This window comes from Cavia porcellus, unplaced genomic scaffold, assembly GCF_034190915.1.
Source record: "Cavia porcellus strain 051 isolate PalLab524CR breed Dunkin Hartley unplaced genomic scaffold, mCavPor4.1 scaffold_23, whole genome shotgun sequence".
NCBI lineage: Eukaryota > Metazoa > Chordata > Mammalia > Rodentia > Caviidae > Cavia > Cavia porcellus.
Window position 1 is genome coordinate 5,647,501 of NW_026947506.1, and position 23,834 is coordinate 5,671,334.

At 49.0% G+C, this 23,834-nt stretch overlaps 1 protein-coding gene across 5 annotated transcripts in view; it reads right to left on the minus strand.

Annotated features, from left to right (window-relative positions):
• The window catches only part of LOC100724914 (glutamate receptor ionotropic, delta-1), a 580,436-nt gene that overhangs the window by 206,067 nt on the left and 350,535 nt on the right, over positions 1 to 23,834 (minus strand). For all 5 annotated transcript variants that reach the window (XM_063233725.1, XM_063233729.1, XM_063233727.1 and 2 more), the window contains one exon: positions 12,251 to 12,421. In XM_063233725.1, coding sequence (XP_063089795.1) covers positions 12,251 to 12,421 — 171 coding nt within the window. The remainder of the gene's footprint in view (positions 1 to 12,250; positions 12,422 to 23,834) is intronic.

The window sequence follows — 23,834 nt, forward strand, 5'->3', positions numbered from 1 at the left end:
CTCCCGACTTTGACCTGGGACACAGCCTCCTTCATTTGTTCTTTTTCACACTCTCCTCCAAACATCCTGTTGATCCTCGATGCCACCTTCTCTGCTTCTCCCTCCCCGCTTCCGGTAGGAAGCTGCTCTCCTGCGAGCCTGGGGTCGCTGCTGTACGCGAGGAGACACCTGGAGGGGCCTGCTTCACAGCCCCCTGGAGACCTCTGCCTTATTCCTCACTCGCTCCTTCCCACGAGACTCCCATGCGGCCACATGCACAGCTCAGGCTGGAGGCCCCGACAGGACGCTGGGTAGCTGTGGACTCATGCCAGCCTGGGCCAGATCTGCCTACTGCCAAACCCGAGTGCTTTCAGTGGGGTATGAAGACAGCATGCAATCGATAAATGTCCTCGGAGTGGGCAAAATTAAACCTCCACTCACACCCAACTCCTGAGCGCCACTGACAAGACCATGTCACCATCTTGGATTTTACCTTGATGGCAATAAAAGCAGTGATCCGGGCCCTGGGTGAGGTGCACCGAAGCAGCCCTGGCTGATTCCCTGCAACATGCAGGTGGCAACAGCTCCATGTGCCAAGCCTGTTCTGAGCTCTCGGCGTGCAGTATTACTTTCAGAACAATGGAAGGGACCAATGAAGGAGCTGAGGGGCTCCCGACTTCAAGGTGGGTGAGCTCTGGGCTTCCACTGGGCTATCCCGAGTGGCTGGTGCCTGGCAAGGTTGTGAACCAGAGCGCTGCTAGGAAAACCAACTTGTGTCTGCCAACACCTCCCATCCTCGTCTCCTTGGTCTCTGGAAGGAACACAGGGGACCTGTGTGACTTCCACAGCTTGGGGGTCAGCAGTCTGAGCAAAGCTCGGCCCTAATCCCCAGCTCCCAACTCCACCTGCAGTCTGCTGGCCAGGAAGCTGGTATCCAGCTTGTGCAGCACAGTCACTGCTAACACAGGGCTCTAAGCCTGACACAGGCCTTCCGGGCTGTCCCTTGAGGGAAAGGCCACTTCTCTGTGCCTGGGGTGCTCCACAGAACGTGTGACTGGAGGTGGGGGCCTCCCTGGCACTCTGACCCAGGTTCCTGAACCGAACAGCATGGTCCACTGTGGTCCAAGGCCAGACCCTTGTGCTGCAGCACTGGCCCAGCCCTGGGAGCCTCTGGCTCTGCAGCTCCCTCAAAGAGGCCCCCAGGACTTCAGGGGGTTCGGAAGGCAAGGGGTTCTGAAGACAGGGATGGTGCATGGGTCACTGCAGCCAGCATGATGAGAGCCACGGTGCTCTGTACTCTGCCACTTGTACCCAGCACCTGCCTGGGCAGGTCCCTCCCTTCCAAGAAGTGGTCACCTAACACCACTCCTGCACAGCCTGAGCAGCCTCACCTCTTCCTCGAGCCCTTCCCTTACATCTTGCCCAGTAACCTTCTCAGATGCATGTCCTGCCACACAGCATCTCTAAGAGCACTGCCCTGGTGGCACCCTCTTCTCCCAACACTACATACACTCAGCCTTTGACACAGACCTCCAGATCTTTGCACATGCTGTCTTCTCTAACTGAACAAAATGCTATGAAATGAAATGAAAACATTCCCAGTTTAAAAGCATTTGTGGGATGAAGACAGACAGCATTTGTGGGATGAAGACAGCATTTGTGAGCCATCTAATATAAGCACCGCCACGAAGGAAGCCCTGACATCCGTGTTTCTGGAATGAGTTAAGCTGAGTGGCTAGCTTGACATCACATTTTAGATGTGAACGCTAAGTTAGAGTGATGCCAAGCTCACTGAAGAGAGGCTACCTCCCACAAGAAAGTCCTGGTGGACAGAGGCCGTGCTGCGGAAGGTTCAGGACCTCCGCACAGATGTACAACACGTGAACCTGTGCATCTCTATGCGGTGGGAGATCCCGGCAAGGCAGACACGTCTACCTTATCCTAGCTATGAAGGTGGGAGCTGGGTCCTCGGAAGGAACCAGGAAGAGGAGGACATGGGCCAGGAGGCAGGAGGCACACCCAGCCCTGAGCCCTTGGTAGGGGCTGGCGTCTGTTGAAAAGCCCAGGTAGAAGCCCTTGGTTGCTTGAGAATTGGAGACAATTCTGTGAGGTGTCTGGAGTCCCAAGGAGGGAAGAATAGACCCTAGGGAGGTAGACCTGACCATGGCAGACCAGAGACAGCAGTACTCACAGAGGTGCTGAGCCACCCTCCCGGTGCTGGGCAGGCTGGGAGTGGTGGGGGAGACTGACCAGGGGACACAGCGGGAGGGACGCAAGAGGAGAAATCCAGGAATTTCTGGACAGCTGGAAAGAGAAGCCAGCCGCAGCCCCACCCAGCTCCTCTTACAGCACAGGTTTGGAGAGAGAAAAGACAAAGTACTCCAGGGGAAGAAGCTGGTCGGGCAGGCACTGCTCAGCACCCAACGCGGGCACCACCAGCCTTGGTACCAGCTGTGCTGAGCAGCACTTCCGCTGGCACCTGGCCCAGAGTCAGAGATGCTTGTCCACAAGCACCTCCCAGGAGCTGCGCATGGCAGGGTTGGGGAGACAGAGAGGTGCAAAGAGTGGGGCCAGCGCGGCTGGAAACGCTGAGCACGGAAGCAAAGGGAGATGGACTCAATGCTGCCGCCTCGGGCTGGTGATCAGGCACCGCCTGGCACCGGCACAGCAGGGCCTGCAACCTGGAGGGAGGGGAGCTGCTGGCCAGGCGGGTGCTGGGGCTGTGTCTGTCAGGGCACGGATGCCACTGTAAGCGTGGCGGAGGGGGGCGGCTGGGGGCTGGTGAGGGACAGAGAGGGCAGGGACAGCCGCAGAGAGCAAGGCAGGAGCGGGGCTGGGAGGCCGAGGCTGAGAGCCCCTGGGGGAGCCCTCAGCGCCCTGTCAGCCAGAGCCCTGAGAAAGCAAGGCGCTCCGGAGTGGAGCACGGTGCCCTGAAGACAGCAATGCTGCCAGCTGCCCTGGGACAGCGGTGCTAAGGGCACCGCGGGGCCACCCTTCCTGTCCTGTCCTTCCCATGTCTCTGCCAGCACTGGGTCCGTCCCATTGAGATCTGTCTTTTTTTCATATATATATACCACTAGGATTAATGTAAATGTCATTGAAGTTTAATTTTTCTAGGCTGTTGTATTTTATTACATGCCTGTTCCCAAAATAGCATTCATGTCTTAAACCTAGTCCTTAATCAACCAATATTATACACGGTTCATGTCTCAATTGGTAACGTTACTGGAAATCTCTCCTATTCCAATGTTACAGGGCTGGACCTAGCGTTCGGGTGCACGAGGGGGACGCTCTCCTAGAGACATAGCTGCCACCCCAGGCACATCACGAAGACAAAGCCCGCCACAAAAAGACCCCACACAACAGTGCAAGAGAGTATTCCTATCTGGCCTGCAAACCCCTGTGAAGAATCACAGCTGGACAGGAAAACGAGGCATGGAGACACCTCCAAAAACTTCTGAGCTCCCCAAAAGCTGATCCCACTGATCCTGAAATGAGTAAAACCCCAAAGAATTCAAAACACTGCCAGTGTTTTGAACAGACAAATGAGCAACTGAATGAATCAATTATTAAGATGACCGGTGAATTTAAGTAATATATAACTAAGCAGCTAAGTGAATTAAAGGACACAATGCAGGGCCTCAAAGACCACTGCAACAATCACAGCGGTTATTTAAAAAGAAGAACCAAGCAGAAATCCGGGAGATAAAGACCTCAACCAGTCAAATAAAAACCCCACTGAAAGTCTCAGCAGTAGACCAGGTGAGTCAGAAAGGGTTACCAGGTCTTGAAGACAAGGTGAGGATCTAGAACATTTAGTCAATAATAATGAAAAATGCATAAGAAATGAGGAAAAGGTTAGACAAGATTCCTGGACAGCTAGAAAAGAACAAACGTAAGAATCATCCGTCTTACGGAGGTGTCAAAGGACTGACCAAAGACATAAAAATTCCGTCCACTGAACTCATTGTAGGCAATTTCCCAAATCCGTGAAATGAGACGTTACCCAGGTAAAGGAGGCATCTAGAACCATAGAAGACACGACCAGAAAATAAGCCCTCCACAGCACGTCACAGTCAAGAGGCCAGAAACTCAGAAAAAAGACAGGAAATTAAAAGCTGCTAGACTGAAATGCCAAATAACTTATGAGGACAAATCCCATCCAAAACAACAGCAGATTTCTCAGCAGAAGTCTTACACACAGCTTGGGATGATGTGTTTCAACCCCTGAAAAAAAAACAGTCACCAACCTAGGTTACCATATCCTGCAAGGCTGTCCCTCAAGATCAAAGGAGAACCACCGAGCTCCCACGGTAAGGATAAAGCAGACCACCAAGCTGCTGACCATACTTAAGGGAATCCTTAACACACACGATGACAACAAAAACCACCATAAGGCCAAGGGAAAGTGAATGTCATTGCAAGAGTAAACAAACCAGGAAGGAAAGTTAATTAAACACTGGAAAAACAACACAATGACAGGAATTAATACACATAATAACACAACCTGAATGGTTTTAGCTCTCTTGTTAAAAGCCACAGATGAGAAGACTGGATCAAAACTAAAAAGCATTATTTGTTGTCTACAAGAGACACACCTCATCTGAAAATACACACATACCCTAAAAGTGAGAGGGAACTGGAACTGGAGCCCCAAAGCAAGCAGGAGCAGCTACACCTGCATCTAACAAAGTTTGATTTAACTAAAGCTGCTCAAAAGAGAAGAACAAGGCCACTACATATTAATAAAGGGAAAATTCACCAACAAGAGGTGACTTTAAATATATGCACTAAACATCAGCTCGCCTGGTTTCATAAAACAAACACTGCTTGACATAAAAGGACAGACAGACGCCAGTACAATGTTGGGGGGCGCTGCTTCAATGCTCCCCTCTCACAGAGTGACAGGTCAGTCAGACAAAACAAAGCAAAGCAAAATTCAGCAAGCAAGCAACAGCCTTAAAATGTACTACAGATTACAAGGGTTTAACAGATATATATAGAGGGTTTCACCCAAAAATGGTACAATATATATTCTTTTAAACAGCCCATAAAATTTTTTACAAAATAGATGATATTTTAGGTCAAAAAGCAAATCTCAATAAATACAAAACTGAAATAATCTCATGCTCCTTACAGATCACAATGAAATGAAAATAGAAATCAGCAGCAAAAGAAACCACAGAAATTACACAAACATACAGAGATTGAATGATTTTGGTCTGTCATAGAGAAACTGGGTGAAAATTTAAATTCTAGACTCAAACGATGATGGAAACAACATATCACAATCTGTGGGGATGCTGAACCCGGTTCTAAAGGGAAGTTCACAGCTGTGAGTGCCACATTAGAAACGCAGAGGTATTCCCAGTGAATAACCTGGTGACACAGCTCAAGATCCCGGAAAAACAAGACAAGGCACACCTCAAACCAGCAGTAAAAAAGAAGCCACAAAGACAAAAATTAATGAAATTGAGACTAAAAACAGCATAAAAGATTAATAAGCCAAAGAGTTGGCTAATTGAAATGATAAAAAGATTGATAAAGTCTTAGTCAAAATCACCCAAAAAAGGAGAAAGTCTCCATTAATAAAATTTGAAATAGAAAAGGTGAAATCACAATATATACCATTGAAATCCAGACATTAGAAATTATTTTGACAACTTTTATGTAGAATCTAGAATACATTAATTTCTAGACACAACCTACCAAAATTGAACCAAAAAGATACCATATATATAGATCAATAAGGAACAATGAAACTGATGGAGTAATAAAACCTCTCCCAACCTAAAAAAAACCCACGACCTGAAAGATTTACAGTTGAATTTTACCTAAGAGCAGTGCTTCTCACACTTCTCCATGTAATGGAAACGAAAGGAATGCTCTGAATTCAGTCTATGATGCTAGCATTATCCTAATAACAAAATAGGATGAAGACTCAAAAGCTACAGAAAATTCTTGATGAACATAGATACAAAAGTCCTCTGAGATCCTTGCCAACCGAATCCAATAACCTATTTAAAAAAATCATAAACCACGACCAAGCTGATTTCATCCCAGGGATGCCAGGATGTTTGACCTATGTCAGTTAGTAATAGGATACACCACGTAAGTACAACCAAGCATAAAATCACATAGCAATCTCCATACTTACACGGTATATTTTCAATAAAATCCAGTATCCAGTATGATAGAAAACTCTGATAAAAACACGTACAGAAGCATCTTACCTCAAACTCAGAAGCCCTCTATAACAAACGTGCAGCCAATGTCATACTGAATGGATGAAACTGAAAACATTTCCTCTAAAATCAAGAACGAAACAATGCTGCCCTGCTCACTACTCCTCTTCGATGCAGTACGCCAAACATTAGCCAGAGGAATTAGGCAAGAGAAGAAAAGAAATGGGTATGAATAAAAAGAAGAATCAAATTGTCGCTATCTGCAGACGCCATGATCCTTTATGGAGAAATCTCAAAAACTCCGCCAGAAAATTTTCAGACCTGATAAATTCAGTGCAGCGTATAAAATCAACACACAAAAATTACTGGCATTCCTGTTCAACAATAATGAGCATCCTGAGAAAGACATCAGGAGATTCATCTCATTCACAAAAGTTTTCAAAAACTTAAAATGCCTGGAAATCAACCTAATCGGAGGCAAAGCCTCTGCAACGAAAGTTATAAAATACTGAAGACAGACACTAAGAAGACGTTTTGTTTGAGGGCCGTCAGAACCAATGTTAAAATAGTCAGGTCACCAAAAGTGACCTACACATTCAACACTACTCCAATTAAAACTCCAGCAACACTCCTTACAAACATTAAAAAATACACAAAATGTACATGGAATCAGAAAAAGCCTGCAGTATCCAGAGCAGTCCTGAGTCCAAAGGGCAGTGCTGAGACTAGCACAGGATGAGATCTGAAGTTACATTACAAAGCCATAGTAACAAAAACAGAGTGGCATGGGCATGAAATCAAGCATGCCGGCTGATGAGCTGATGTGACCCAACAAAAGATGCAGCAACAAAGCCGGCTCCCAGAGACAGCTGACACCTGACAGAGCAGCCCAAAGCACGCTGGAGGAAAGTCAGCCCCTTTCATAAGTGACACTGACCATCCACGTGCAGAAGACTGACACGAGGTCCCCACCTTGCCTGTCACAAAACAAAATCTAAGGGGTTAAAGGCTGCGACATAAAACAGAAACCTCACAACTGCTGGAGGACGAGGGCATCACACGGAGCTGTAGGCACGGGAGAGGACTTCTCAGGAGGACGCCACAGAGCAGAAAATAACGGGAAGAACCCACGGAAGGCGCTGCCTTCGCTCCAGGATGAGACCAGGTCGGGTGGAAGCAGCCCTGTTATTGCTCCACCCCCAGGCCCTGCCCCCCTACCGAAGGACTGATGAGGGCCCCCAATGCGCTGAGCCCCTCCGGATAGCTGGAGGCTGCCAGGCCTGTTGGAGATGGAGGCCGAGGCCTCTGCCCATGCCCATCAGCCTGGAAGGGCCAGGACACAGCAGGTCAGAGGATGCCCCTGCTGCATGCCCCGCAGTCTGCCTGTCTCCCTGGCACTCCTCCCTGGGGTGCTCCAGCCTTGCTGCTGCCATGCTCAGGGCACCCGGGGGGCCTCGTGCACCATGTCAGTCAGGACCATCCCCGAAGACACAGGCAGGTGCAGGGAGGGCCAGGGACAGGGCACATAGGCCAGCTGTATCTCAGGCTTGGTCACTAGCCTCGCAATACCAAAGCCAGAAATGCGGGGACATTTTCATGAGAAAGACTTATTTCCTGGGGGCTCCTGAAGAGCCCAGGAGCCCTCCCCTGCCTCGTTAGTCGAGTAAAGCAGACCGTCCTGGAGATATTACAGAGGCAGACAACAGGCACTGGCAACACTGTTAGAACAGCAATGTCAGAGAAACAGCGGACAGAAGGTCCAGCCAGGAGGACAGGCTGATGTCCAGATGCCACAACTGGAGGAATTGGTGCTGCGAAATGTCACGGTGCCAACTGCTGCCAGCCCACGCGTCCTGAGAGAGGGCACCGGGGCCAGGTCAGAGGATGCAGCAGATGGCGGCAGAGGGTGAAGAGGATGCAGGGGGCTCTGCTGAACCGAGGGCAGGTGGGACAAAGGAGAGGACGTTTGTCCATCCCTGAGGCTTGATGGCCTCCAAACCCCTGCACAGCCTCCAGAGACCTCTGGGTACTGGTTTGCAGCACAGGACTCTGCTCTCCCCGTCAGGCTTCTGTGTCTGGGCCTTCGGGATGTCAGGAGCTTGGGGAAGTCTCCAGAGCAAAGGCTTATCCTAAGAGGTTGATAACCTTGCCACCAGGGAAGAGGCCAGGCAGCTCCAAAGAAACAGAGGTGTGTCGGGGCGACATGCTTTACTAGGCTGAGCCCAGGAGGAGGAGCGAGCTCAGTCAGCCTTCTAGCAATCTTCAGATGCACCAAGAAGGGGGATTCCCAGCTAAGGGGGCACTCAAGGACAATTCCATGGGCGCCTCCAGGCCTCATCCCTGGAGCAGGCTCCTCGGGGACCAGACCACACAGTTTACATCATTGTCTGCCCCCTTTGCAAATACGTGTGACTGTAAATCAGGTGGCAAGGTGATAATTCACCCCTTATTTCAGTTACAGGCCTGAAGTCACCAGGTCACGCAGCAGGCAGAGTCTCCTCAGAGCTAGGCTGCCGTAAAAGCTTAGCAAAGGCTCGGGTGCCGAGGGGCCGGTGATCACTTTTATTACTAGCTGAGCCAGGCAAGCCCTAAACTAAACTGTCAAGAAAACAAGACTGAGCAACACCCAAATCAGACCACAATTTGTAAGGAAAGATAAAGGGGGCCGCTGCACACTGGCAGGTACAATGCTTTCAGACAACTAGGACTCACTCATTTAGGGATTTTTCTTCTAGGGACTTATGACCAAACAGCAACCCAATTGATTTGCTCTAAGAGCGCCTGGCTGGCTTTGGAACACAGGAAGCTTGGGCCACACCCCTAATAGAGGAAGACGGAGCTCTGAGGCCAGCTGGACAGAGAAGCCGGAAGAGGACCTGCTGCAGAAATGCCCCTTTCCTGATGGTCCTCACGGGGACCCCTACGCCAGAATTATCAGCCCAACTGCAGCTGTCTGGGGACGCAATGGAGACAGACTAGAAAGCTCCATTTCCAAGAGGATTTTCATTAATTTCATCAAGACAAAGTTAATAACCCATGACATCAATGTTTTTCTTTTCCTTGAGTTGGTTGTTGGAAGCATGTTTGTGTCTTCTCCATAAATCTCACAGCTAGAGGCTAGGAGAAATTAGTTTGCCTTCCACGCCATCATTAGGCGAGAGAGAAATGGTAATGGTTTCTAAGAATCTGGAAGGGAACGCTTGCGAATGAGATGAATCTACAGGCTGCCCAAGTGGCTGCTGGGCAGGAGTAAATAAATCCACATTTCCTCCCCATCACAGCCCCGCACAAGGAAGCGGAGGCGTAAAAATGGAGACGGAAATTTCTCTAATGAAGTGCTTTGCTTTATATAGACAAAGAGGTTCCTAGAGGAGACTTAAGTTGTGTTGAGACCTGCGTTTCCAACAGATTCACCCTGCGAGTCCTCACCAGGTTGGGTCTTGTAGGAAGAGCCAAATGGGTGTGAAAGACACAGCCGGTCCCCTCCCACCCAGGCATCTGCGACTGAGCACCTGCCCCAGTGGCACAGACAGGAAAACGGGCAGGAAGGGGATAGAGTGGGGGGACACGTCTACCCGGGGTGCCGCTTCAAAATAAAACAAAAAGCAGGTTCAGAAAGGCAGGTGGACACTAGTGTGTGCGTGCGTGTGTGTGTGTGTGTGTGTGTGTGCACGCGCACACACCTGGCCACCTCCTCAGTAATAAGGACACTGTTAACAGCTCAGCTCTGTTCCCACTGAGTCTTCCGTTGGCTTTAGGGCCCAAGTAATAGTCTAGTTCCCAGACGACAGATCAGGAAGCTGAGACACAGAATGACAAGCGAGTAAAATAATTAACTAACCAGGAAGCAGAGTCAGTGGGATTTGTACGCAGGCAGTCTGGCTCCTGCCCTGCTGCTGTGAGGTGCTGCGGGGGAGCCCGTGGGTTCACCTCCTCCTAGGAGGCCAGGTCTCAGCAGGAGCAGAGGGAGGAGGGTGTCTGAGGCTCCCTTGGTCCCACAACTCATGTGCTCTGTCCAGCAATGGTCAGCTGCACGTCTCGGTGCTGCACCTCTGCCTGCCATCTTACTGGGAGTACTCGGATGGCCGCAGCTGGGCTCCAGTCCCTTGGTGTCCCTGCTCGCTCATCACTGTCCAGGGGACAGGTCCTCTGCACCTCATGTGTCTTTTAAAGCAGACTGAGTCCCCTCCTCTTTGCACACTCTGGGCCACAGCACAGACTGAGAGAAGTACTGTCCTCTCTCCCTCACCCCTGCGAGAGCAGCCCATGCTCAGGAGATGAAGAATGGCCTCTGTGTGCCTGTTGGCAGGCTGAGTTTGAGTTAGCAGGAAATAGAGTGGAACAGAGGGACGTGAGGCAGGGCCGCAGCATGCGTCTGGAGAGGGGGAAACACGTGGGGAGATGAGGGAGGCCCTCGGGGCTCAGGCCCCACACACGGCAGAGGGCTTAGCTACTGCTCCTCCTGCATGGGGCTGGGGGCACAGACACTGCCTGTCCCCTGTCCACCTCATCTCTGTGCACATGGACTGACCCACACAGGCCCCATGAGAAGCACTTTCAGGGTTATCGTCTTCCAGGCTCCAGAAGAAGGAAGGAAACACACACAGCAGCCTCCAAAAAGGTACAACTGCACCACGGACCTTGCTGAGCCATGAACCCAACCCTGTCTAGTCTCCATGCCGTGCAGGGGCCATTGGTCCTCTTGAGCAACCCCTTTCCACCTCGGAAAGACCCCACACACCCCATCCAGTCCAGCCAGCTGGCAGGGTCCCTGTGCGTCCAGCCAGCTGATTGATGGATTCCCTGTGCAGTGGGCACCAGCGTCTGCAGGTTCCCAGCCACTGAGAATGTACACTGGTCTCCGGGTTCGTGAACCTAAATTCTTCCACAGTGCATGATGCTGAGTTCGAAAACAGACGTGAACTTCTGCAAAATGCTTCTGTCTGCAAACCAAGTTGTTCTCGAACAAAAATGTGAACCAAAGAATGATTGTATTTCTCATGTTTGTCATCTATTGAGACATGTTTTCTTTTTCCTCCCCAAATATAAGATTATAGAGTAAATTCAATGCTTTGGCAAATTATGATGTCTACAGCCCACTCAAGATTCCAGAAACCACCCCCCCCCCGGCCCAAGATGTGGGGCCCCTGTTATGACGATTGCAAAGGTCCTGGGGTGGGGCAGCTACAGCCCCCTCTGGCCAGAAGCCCTGGTGTCCACGCGTCACCTGTCTGCATGAAGAAGGCAGGGCTGGTTCCAAACACTAAGTGGTGAGGGTGTCAGGCATGCAAACTTCTAGGCCAGCTTTCATAAACCCAACTGGAAATGCCCCTCTGTCACGTGGCCTCCAGAAAACAGCAGTAACAGTTCTCTGGGCATGACATGCCTAATGGGAAAGCAGATTCGGGATGACCAGCGGGCAGTCTCCACTCTTTTTCCTGTTGCTCCTCAATCTCCAGGCAGAAATCCACTCGATGCAGCCAGCCTGAGTCTCCCCATCCCATCCCACGGCCACAGGACAAGCCAGTGCCTGTGCTCACGTGCTGGGCAGCAAAGGACCGACCGACTGCAGCCCCTTGATACTGCTTGCTTTGGAAGGAGCTGGGGGTCGTGTCCTAGGCCTGCTCTCTGGCCTCTCTCTGCTCAGCTTCGAACCCAGCAGAGTCCTGGCTGACTCTGACCTCAGCTCTCAACAGGTGGGCCAGGCCAACTCCCAGTCTATAGACGCCCTGTTTCCACTGGTGACTTCTAACATGGAAGAGCCCCCTGCCAGACACTCAGGAACCAGTTTTCAAGGCCTAAGAGGCCCCCAATCTCCTTTCCACCTAGCGTGTAACCGGTAAATCACAGGGGCACCTGGAGAGCCAACAGACCCTGTGTACTAACAACAGGCCTAATTGCCTGCTAAAGCTACACAGGAACACGGTCCAGTCAGTCAACAAGCTTCAATTGCAGCACACGGCAGTCTGAGTAATTAAAGTCTGAGGACGACAGCACTCAGCTGGCACCCAGAAAGCCCGGCGAGTCTCCTGCCACAGGTCAAGGGTGTAATCCCGGGTCCCCGGAGGTGGGGAGAGCGTACTGACCTGCAGCATCTGAAGGTAGCCTTCCTGGGGGTCGCAGAGCAGGGAGGAGATGCGGTGATTGTTCCTCATGCACTTCTGATTGTCCTTCGCGGAAGGGAATATCTGCCGGACCACGGTCATCCTGCCCAGGGCACTGTGGACCAGATCCAGGATCTCAGGGTCACTGATCTCCTGGAGGAATAACCAGACCCATGCTTACCATCAGCTCAGGACCTGTCCTTGCGAAAAGCCCACCCAGAGCATCTATGACGACAGCCCCAAGAGCCAGTGCCCAAGACGTCCAAGAATGGGGTCCCTGTCATGTCACCGACACCACTTACACCCCACACGGGATTCTTCACCCTTCTCCATGAAGGCCAGAAAAGCGTGTCAGAGGCTAAATCACCTCACCTAGGTCTCCACAGGGCCAGGCCCCAAGGACCCCACACTGTCAGGAATCAGGGGCAGCATCAGCCCTGCGCAAAGGCTGAGCCTCCACTTGGCAGTCATCTTCCTGATGCAGGCAGCGAACCCTGGGCTTCCTGCAACACTGAGACTGCTTGTATGACAATATCTGCATGCAAACTTTGCAATACCATTCATTCATTCATTCATTCATTCATTCATTCCACAAAAATCTACCCAACATCTGCTCTGCACTGTGCTCCATACCAGGCACCAGGACACGGCCGTGCAGAGTCAGACTTAACCCCGTCCTGTGACCATCTTCCTTATCATCGTAGGAAGAAATCGCCAACCATCACCATTTCGAGAGCCTTCGGAGTTGTGTGAGACAGATCCAGTCATTTTCCCACTTTACCCTCGAGCACGGGAATTGAAAAGGGGCAGCAGACAGGGAATTCTGTCCAGGAGGAAGCCTGAACTGAATGTGTAACACTTGGGGCAAGGAGGGGGGTCCATGCCTCTGAGAAGCTGGGGTGCAGCTGAGCATGGGTGAGCAGACTGACTGTTCTTTGCAGCAGCACTGGGGTGGGTGGAAGGCCATGATCTTCACCGAGCTGGGGAGGTCATCGGGGCTGGGGAGCGCTCTGCAGGGGAGCCTGAGAGGGCCCAGAAGGTGGACAGCAAGAGCAAGAGCTGACTTAGCAGGTGGCAGGGGACCTTTCTGCAAGTGCACCTGGCAGGAGTGGCTAAGGAACTCAGGTGCAGCTGTGCTGTAACTGGTGTGGGTGGGCAGCCCCGCCCCTGGCCACCCTCATCTGCAGCCCCTACCTGTAGTGCTCTGTCTGCCCAGCACTCCTGCAGGACCTGGCACAGCTCTCCACCAGCCCATTAGCTGCCAATTGCCTTCCTCATGGTGAGGCTCTGCCAGGGCCTTGCAGACCTCCCTCTGTGCCCTACACCAGCTCACCTCCACTGGCTCTGGGTCACAGCATAGTCCCTGCAAGCCGATGACCCCCACCCTGCTCCCTGCTCTCCACAACTGTCCCTATCTGGTCCAGGAAACCTGCAATCCACAAAAGCAACTTCCCTAATTCCTCAGAGGTGATAAAAAGGGGCAAAGTCTCCCTTTGTCCCAGCTGAATGAACACTTCCAGGTAGGGCTACTAATGAGCAGAAGAAGCAAGACAGTGTAAACACCACTATTGGAAATCAGTAAGTCGGCAGGGAAAACCCCAGACCACAGGCTTGCAGATGCTCACTGGAGGACACAGCCTCAATGTAAAGATTTCTTACTTTATTAACTCAAACTTGTATGGTGAAACATGTTTTATGCTTGTATATAATACACATACTAAGTACGAATGATCTCCAAGCTCAGGAATGAACAAATGCCCGTTCCCATCAGTTGGTTGGATGCCCACTCCCAAATGCCCCCCTCAGAGCAGATTCTGTCAGGACACCTGGGGGCAATCCACACAGGACATGCAGCCTGTTCTGCGTGTTTTGCTCTGTTTTGTGTAAGCTGAAGAGCAGGCAGGCCTCCTGCAAATGAGTGTTAACACAGTGGCTCTCAAGTTTGATCATGCACAGAATCACAATTTGATAAAATTACAGAGAACTAGCTCTGCCCCACACCAACAAGCAAAATCTGCGCGCTCTCCCCAGACTCCTTTCATAACCCCAATATTCACTCATGTTTACAAATGATGGGTGGAGTGTAAAACTTGACGAGGTGATGGGAGCAGCTCCAGGGAAATCACTTTCAGGCTGGACAGTGTGGCTCTGTCAACCTGACTGCTGGTCACCATTGGGATGTCTGGTTTCTTTACTCTCACCAACAAAGTCGCTGCATACATTTTTTCCTGTGTGCAGCCTTGATACCCTTGTATAATTTCTCAAGAGTGTTTTATGGTTGCACCTGAAATGTCTCTCCAAAGTCTCACGTGTCTGATGGTGATTGGATGACTGTCAGACTGAGGGACTGGTCAGCTGATAGGTGTCTAGCTGGTGTGCAGTTAGGAGTTAAGGACTGGTTGGACAAGGCGGGTCATCAGGGCTAAGTCAAGTGTCTTTCATATACATCCCTTTACAGCCACTTTATTCTAATAATTTTTATGACTTACAGTCCGTTGCATCTGATATTTACATAACTATACCAGTTTTATTTTGGTTAGTTATCTGTCTGCTCTTTTTCTACCTCTTTGCTGTCAGTCTTTCTCTTACATTTTAGTTGGGATTTCTAAAAACAAACTATAGCGGAAGTTTTTATATCCACATTTAAGTTCTTAGTGAAAAATGTTAACCCATTTATGTTAATTATGATTATTTACATACTTGAATTTATTTTACAGTATTATTTATATACTTTGCTGTTTCTTTTTAAACCTTGTTTTATATTTTCACACCAGAATAGTATTTTTCCTGTTTTTATTTGTTTACCCTCTTTTTGGTGTTATGTTTTGTATATTAGTCTTTTACTGGTTATCATATGTATCTTATTATGTATAGTTGAAAATGTGAAATTAACCAGCATTTTCGTGCTCTTTGTCAACGTCAACCTCCAGTGAAGAGCAGCCTAGCTAATGTGTAAATATCATTCCATACTTAAATGCTGACTTATGCCTTTATGCCTTTCTATTCCACCTTATTTTGATTACTTTAGAAAGTCAGTGCTTGTCTATGTAACCAATGTTGATTAATTTTTTAATTTAAAAGGGAATAAAACAACACAATAAAACAGAACCAAGAAAAGCAGTAAGAACAATACTGGATTTCAAAAATCAGAGAGAAGAGAGCCCCCCATAGCTGCTATATAGCATATCGTTATCCTCCAAGTAGATGCTCAGACTGCTGATTTTCAGCCAGCCAAGTCAATCAAATATGGGCATTAAGTTGTATTTGACTTCAGTAGCGATGATCTCAGCCTGTGTTCCTCCAAGTCAGCTGGTTACTTACAGGGGTGGGGGACAGCTCTTCCTGTCTCCTAGCCCAAGTGCCAGCTGGCTCACAGGAGTGCCAGCTCCTCCCAGCCACGACTGCCCTGATTAATATTTTTGTCAGATATCTTTTCTGAACCTCAAGGCTTACCTCGGAGAGCATTCTCCTCAAGCATACCACTGAACAACACATCCTTTAACGTGGGTTTTCTGGTGATAGATCCAGCTTGCACCTGTTTGGTTCTCTTGCTAGAAAATGGACTTTGACCTTGTCATGGAAAATATTCTAAGTTGCCTTCTCTTTTCTCTTAGCCTGTGCAGAGGAACTGGACGCTGTCTCCTGGCTTCCATTACGGTGGGTCAGTTCTCTACAGCTGTAATAATAAGCTGTCACAAACCCGGACATTTAGAGTAACAGGATACTTTCCTGTCACAGTTTTCAGAAGCAGCAAGTTCAAAATCAGTCCTCCTGGGCTGAAAGGAAGGGGCTGGCAAGCTGTTCTTCTGGAGGCTTCTAGGGGAGACTTGCTCCTCCTCACTCGAGCTCCTGATGGCTGCCAGCAGTGCTGGGTTTGTAGCCACATCACTCCAGAGACTCCTCTAAGAAGGATGCTAGTGCCTGCCCTCAGGACCCAACCAGAACACCAGGCAAGCTCGCCATCTCCCATCTGCAAAGTCTCTTTTGCCACACGTGGTGACACTTGTCAGCTCCAGGAGGCGGCCAGCATCCAGCCCCTGAATCCAGACATTAGAAATCACGTATAGATGACTTTTCTCGCTAGCTGCACTCCGGGTGTTTAATTGCCCGTGTTGCTCCATGATGTCATGCTCTCGTGTGCCTGCATGTGCCTCCCCATTTTTTTTGTTTCTGACCCTCGGGATTCCTGGATCTGGAGTTTGCTCTTAATAATTCTAGAAAATTTCCAACCATAGCATCTTTTAATGTTCTTTCTTCCCCATTTTCTTCTTCTAGAAACCCAATTGAAAGTATGTTAAATCTTGTTATTCAGTCTGCCCTGTATCTCAGCCTGCATTTCACAGTTTGCACACCTTTCCTGCTCTGAGGTACATTCTGAACAATCTCTTCACGGTCTTGAGGCCATGAGGTCTTTCTCCACATACATCCACTTCGATGCTGAACCCCTCCTCTAAGAACTTTACCTTCAAATATGAGGTTTTGTAATTTCTTGATGCTCTGTTCATTTGTTTCTCAGTTTTGATTCTTTTGTCTTAAGGTCTTTTATTAAGGAATAAAAATATTTTTCTTTATTTCTATTTTTTCCTCATCATTTCTGTTCTCTGCTTCATTTTTGCCTTGTATTTTACATTTCTCTGTTTTTGAAGCATACATAGTTATACTCACTTAATATTCTATGACAGACAATTCTTATATTTTAAGTCATTTGAGGTCTGATTAAACTGCCCTTTTTTCTGAGTTGAATCATGTCCCTGTCTTTTCTCTCTCCTGCTCCCTCCTCCCGTCTTCCTCTCCCTCACAGCTTCCTCAGGAGCGCTCCCATCTGACTGGCATTCCCTGTCCTACCGAGGTTATTTGTGGTCCCTTCCACTGCCTGTCCAGGAGAGCCACCAGCCCGTAACCGCTGCGAGCTGAACTCTCCTTTGAGCTTTGTCAAATGGTAAAAACTTGCGTCCACTGTCCTTTTTTAGGAAAGTGCTCGTATTCCATGCAACTCCAAAGACAAAGAAGGAAGCTTTTCTTGGTGTCCTTTCTGCCCAGTGCATCCGCCTCTCATTAATTCTTACACTGAGGACACATTTCCAGCTTTAGTGGAAATAAATCCCTCATTAGCTCCACACGGTTTGGTCCTTAGGCTTGATCTCGTATGTCCTATTACCCACACAGCCACAAGAACAGAGGTTCAAGGTTTTTTCAATTTGATCAGAACATTCAGGGAAAAAATTAAGTCTGAAGTTCACTCGTCGCCACAAGTTCCCATGTTCATTTTTATTTTAGCCTTTCTGGCTATTACATGTGACAGCTTCTATTGCAAAACATTTTTAAAAGTAAGTTACTTTCATGTTTTTTCAGTCTTTTTCCTTTTAGGAGTGTCAATCTGGCTAATTTGTCATCCTAAAAAACATCCTACTAAACATGTTGTATAAAATTTAAATTCTTTAGTTCATGACCTGATTCTTTTTCCTGAGACACACACCTGTTTCCCAAATTGCTCCCCATCTGTCCTGCCTGTGTGGCCGGCTACACAGCGGTTGCTATGCTCCATTCTGCCTGTGTCACTGACTTCTCGTCCCTAAGTTCACAGTCATTAGAATTAGAGGACAGCCATGTCCGAGGGACCCAAGAGACGCCTCCCTTCCACCAGGTCCTAACTGTGGTCTTCCATCATCTCACTACTGTGGATGCACAAAGGTAAGAATCCCACTGCATCCCACTTGTAGCGCCAAAAATATCCCCCTGAATTTCTGCAACCTTCAACTCCCACCATCTGATAGATTCCGCTCCTAAGTCTGTTCTTCCTTCTTCTCTTGTTCTTTTTTGGTATTGAGAATCAAACTCACAACCTAGCACTTGCTGGGCAGGTGCCGTGCTGCTGAGCTACATCCCTGGTTCATAAATCCTCTCTCATCAGTGCTGCTCATTCAAGAAACTGGCCCTGAGAAGAACAATGCTGACCTGGATGAATGGATCAGCTTTTGAAAGAGTTAAACTTATCAGGGGCGCCCATACCTGTAATAGAATTGGAACGGCAAGATGGCCAAGACCGGCAGACCTAACTCTGTTTTCAAGGAGAGAAGGATATATTTGTGATCTGATAACAAAACTAATGTAATATAGTCACTAAAATGAGTAAAATAGAAATGCAGGATGGGGTCTCCAGCCAAATCACACCCTCCACAGCAGCCATCAGAAAAAGAAAAGAGAACACTTTTGTGCCTTCCAGTGTGGGAGACAAGTCTAGTGATTCTCTTTGAATCCAAACAATTACTGTGACTTTGATTATGTGGAGACTCATTTCCTTATACTGTTAGGTAAAAAGCTGGCTGGGTATTTCCTTCTTTCTTCAATTTGCTCTAAGCATTGCAAATAAGGCTAGCTGAGGTGCTGGTATGTAATTTCTAAAGTCAACAGAGAGTCCTGTTTCCTCCATACAGTACAGATATGTACAGGATATGAGCATGCCAGATGTCACAGCAAATAGCTCCAGGAATGTCAACTGGGTATGAGCCTCAAGATCAGAGACTATGACTCCCAAGGGCACAAGAGTTTACATATCAAAAACCAAAGCCATAGCCCCCCAAAACAATTCCACTGCTACCCTTAATTGGATTATGTAAATTGATCCTTCTGAATATCTTTAACTCTTGCAACTGGCCAGCCAGCTCAAGTTACTCACATAATTCCTGCCATCCTCACCTCCACTCATCCCTGAGCCATCCCCCTTCTTCACAAGGTAATAAATGCTGGGAGAGGCCTAGGATCAGGGCCTTTGTCTGCATGTCCTCAGGGGGATTGGATTTAGGACTCCTTGGCTGCCCTTAACTTGGAATATGTCTTGGTGTTTTTACTCTTGCTGTGGGTTGCATTGGTGGTGGTAGACTGGAATTAACTTGCTAGGATTCCAATGACATCTCAGTGGGATTACAAATACAACCTTTTGGATTGTGAGGAAAACTAAAAAGATAATTTCTAAACTCATTTCTTGGGTTTACAATACTCCAGACACTTACAGGGAGATGCTTGTGAGCATAACAAGACGGGAGAAACTGTCCCGTGGATTGGATAATAAAACGCTGTCTGCAACTCTGTACTGAAAATATGCATTTTTGGTCAAATTATTCAGAAACCTCTACAAATCTCGATTCCACTTGCAAAGGGTTAAGACCAAAGAAAAGTTAGAAGAATTCTAAAGAAAAGCCAAGCCTCACATTCTGCCAGGAGGCACATACTTAATTCACTGATTGAAAGCAAAATTGTCCTTCTCAGAGATCACACGAAGGCAGAGAATGAGATCTGATTGCCTGCGTTCTGAGGAAATGTGTCTCCAGCCAGGGTCTGGGGCTGGCTTCGCGGGGGTTCATCACAGACAAGTTCGGGCACATCTTCCCGGGGAGGAAGCACATCAGCTGCACTCCATTTCCAAAAAGCCTTGAGCTCAAAGAAAGAAAATGCGGTGCACGATTGACGGGAAGGCCAGCAATAGTTGTCAACGTGTCCCTTGTTGCTAACTGAGAAGAATAAAAATGATTAATAACTTCAACAGGATAATTTGGAGATACAAAAGTCTCCCTATCTGTCATGCTCAGAGGCTTCTCCCTTTCTTCCGTTCAGGCTTCCAAAGTAATCAACAAGGAGAGTTGGAAAAGCGGTGGAATTTAATGATGGCCCATGACACGGCTACAAAAACGACTTCATAAACCTATAGTGAGACATCATTACTGTACAATGTAGAAAATAGAGTCGGGAATGTAGAAAGGACAGAAAGAAAACGAAAAACGAGTTGCATAACGGCATTTAAAATCAGGTGCATTTACAGTAAAGGTACATATGAAAACACCACCAGACGGGTTTCAGACGTCAGGCACACACCGCCTCCAGGAGAGTGGTCGCCCCTGGAGCACACGGGAAGTGAGGACAGGCATCCTGCAGACCCACTGCCTTGCACCTCCTGCTCCAGGCTGTCCTCCCAGCCCTGGGGCTCACAGAGCGGGGGACTGGCCCCGTACCAAGCCAAGGCTGCATTTTGCTTGGTCTCATCCAGCTCCTGTGGACCAACCCATTTTAGGGATGTCAGAAGGATCACATCTCAGTCTCTGATGGCTGAGGTGGGTAGAGAACTTCCCGAGTGGTTTCTGTGCTGGTGTCCACGATCCGAGGAGGACTCAGAAGAGGCGGCACTGTTCTGCCTTGGGACCTTGAGCCACGGGTGGATTCCAGCTGAGGACAGCTGACAGCAAGCCCCAGGGTCCTGGGGACACTGCGGGGCCTCTAAATCACCCTGCCAAGAGGCCTCGTGAACCACCCCGAGCCTTCCCTACAGTAAGAGGAAAACTTCTCAGACCGCTCACAAAACCCAGGCTTAGGCTTTTCTGCTGCTAACACTAAAAACAACCCACGTGATACAGACTCCAGTGGGGCGTAAAGTAGGAGACGGACCCATTTCCACAGCATCTGAAGTGGTCATCCGTTCACATTTGAGGTCTCAGATATAGAAAAATCTGAATGACAAAAACGTGGGTGGTTTTTATACCACTCTCTTTACCTTATAAGCTTCTTCAAACTATTTTGTTGAAAACAGAGAAAAATCACTGTAGAGGTCTCACTCTATGCCAGGATGTGGACCAAAAGGATAAATTTTTATGAGGAAAACTATTCAAAATGGCCATTCAAATGGTAAGGAGCTCTTTCTTCCCAAGTATATATTTTGCAAAGTGGATGCCCACCTCATGCAAAAATACTTTTGTGTCTGATCTTTGACTTCAGTAAAAATCTCTGAACCTTCTGATACTGGGGAAAATATTATTAAATATTCATGTAGATCTCTAAACTTATATGGGGTTATGCAAGCACATTATTAGCCATTTCCTTTTATTCCTTCAAAGACCAAGACCAACCAAACATCTGTGCGATCCGAGCACTACTGTGTCTCTGGAGAAATAAGAAACCTGACTTCCCCCTTCCTGACGCGGTGTCAGTGTCAGGAAGCTAATGACAGCAGAGAAACTCCAAAGACAAGACTGGCTTGGAAAGGGGGGGAAAGAAGGTAGAGGATTCAGTAACAGGTGACCAAGAAGAACCCCACCAAAGCAATCGGGATCTCCAGGATGTCCCGGGCATCTAGGTCAGGGTGGGTGGCAGCTCCCCGAGGTAGGGCCACCCTGTGAGCGAGAGAGCACAGGGGAAGCGGGGTGCTGGTCACATCCCCTGCAGAGGACAGAAGGAGAAACAGCATGTCACAGGGTTGTCCCAACCAGACAGAAGCTGACTCCTCTGCTGTCCCCTAAAACTCATGGGGTGAACCCGTGTCTCCCTATTATGTGCAGGGTAAGTCATTTCTCCAGAGGTAGAAGAAGGCTAGTTTCACAGACATATCCACTTGACTCCTCCCCTCCCCTCCCCTCCCCTCCCCCTCCCCCTCTCCTCCACTTCCCCCTCTCCCTCTCTCTCCCTTTCTCATTTCCTTTGCCCTTCTTGTGCTCCATCCTCTACAGGCTTCCCAGGTCTACCAGCCCAGCAGGTGTGAATTCCCACAGCCCCACCTTGCCCATCCCTGCTGGTGGTCTCCTCCATCCCAGTGGACTGGGGGTGTCAAACATCAGTCAACAGCATCCCCAAATGTGGTTTAGCAGCCGCAAGCCCTGCCCTCCTGGTTCAGATGTGAGAGTCCTGAAATAGGCTCTAAGGTGCATCTGAAATGTAAACTTCTGCAGGTGGAGATCTGGGTTTTTAAAGCACTAAAATAACTGTGGGGACAGGCTAAAAATAGTTCCCCTGGCATTTGGAGGGCAGGGCAAAGCCAGAGATTCTGAGGCAGGGCTGAGCTGGAAGTCCTCCAGGTAGCAGGGCTGGCTGGTCTGGGCTAGGGAAGTGTCTTTTCCTGCTGCCCTCTGGCCACTAGAGCCCCCGTGGAAATCAGCTCAGAAAAAAGGTCTCTGGAGCTGCGCAAGGGAACTCCAGGGACTCGGCTGGAAAATCCATCAAGTGTGCTCTGGGCCTTTGCAATGTAGTCCATGACTGTGATTTTCTGATTCTGTAAGAGCTTCATGAATTCTCAGTGCCACAGAGACAGACAGACAGGCAGATAGAGAAAAATGAGAGGAGAGGAGGGGAGGAGAGAGAGGAGAGGAGGAGGGGAGGGGTGAGGAGGGGGAGGGGAGGGGAGGAGAAATGGGGGGAGGAGAGGAGGGGGACCTGCAGGCCTAATCCACCACTCTGCTTAACCAGAGTAAACTGCCCAAGGGCAGGACATATGTCTTCTGTGCTGGCTCCCTGGTGCTGGGGGCCAGGCCTGGCAAGTCAGCCAGCGCTGTTGTGCTGTGCTTACATTTTTAAAGGCTTGGCGGGCCCCTCATCTGCAGCTCACTCCGCAGGGCAGATACTCCAACAGGAAAATGAGTATGACAGGGGTTGAGCCTTCCCAGCACTCATCTGCTTGCTTGTCACCAACCATTTTAATTATTTTGCTTGCATACCTACTTGTTGTCTCCCAGGAATATTTAAATCTGCTTTTGTTTTGTACAAGTGTCCCGACCGCCAGGAAAATGAGACCTTATGCTTTGCATTAACACCTCATGCTTCTTTTCCCCAGGAGCTGGTAGGAAGGTATAAATTTTAATTGCATTTATAATTTAAAACCCTGAAATTTTATCCCAATTTTTTTTTCTCTAAAGATGACTTGGAAACAATATTTCATGATCCAGTGCCCTGGGCTGGCCAGGTTCTGAGGTTCCTGACTCTGTGGATGACATACCAAGCTGCTTGCAGACACAAGTAAAAACTCTGAAAGTATGAATTTGGAAGGGTACCCAGTGGGGTGAGGAGAGTGCAACAGCTGGCCCTGCTGGACCTGCATGGACGGAATTTACTGGCACTTCAGGGAACTAAAAACAAAACGGCTAAGACAGTTCTCGGCCAATGAGGAGCAGGCAGAGCCAGTGACACTCGAAGGAGAGCAGCACAGGCGCGACCAGAGGGGCTCATGGCTCTGAGAGCCCTGCCAAGCTGCAGCACAGAAAGGGGAAACCAAGGCAAAAGCCTGAAGGTTGCCAGGAGAGTCAGGGATCTTAGGAATCACAGGAAGTTAGATTCACGAAGCAAAGCCACGCACGCTGGTGCACGCGTGTGACCCCCGCGCTCCAGGAGCCTGAGCAGGAGGATCACGCGTTAGCCAGGTGAATCAGCCAGACCCTGGCTCAAAGTAAAAACCACAAAGGGCTGGGATACAGCTCGGTACAAACGCCAAGGATTCCATTCCTAGTACTGAAAAAGAAAAACCATAAAGCAAAACTCCAGACAACAGAGAAATACACAGACATCTGCAGAGATTCTTTATGAATCATTAGCAGAGTAATGATTGGCACACGCATGTGAAGAAGCCACCTGCGCCTGGGAAGGACCACCCCAGGCCAGCCCTGCTCTTGGGCGCGCGCGGCCATCCTCAGTGCTGGGTGAAGACAGCAGTGCCCTGAAGGATCTGCCTAGCAAAGCTGCAGCGCACGCCTGGAGAACTCAGAGCGTTCCAAAGCGACTCCGCCGTGTGTCCAGGGGGAGAGGCATTTACAGGAAT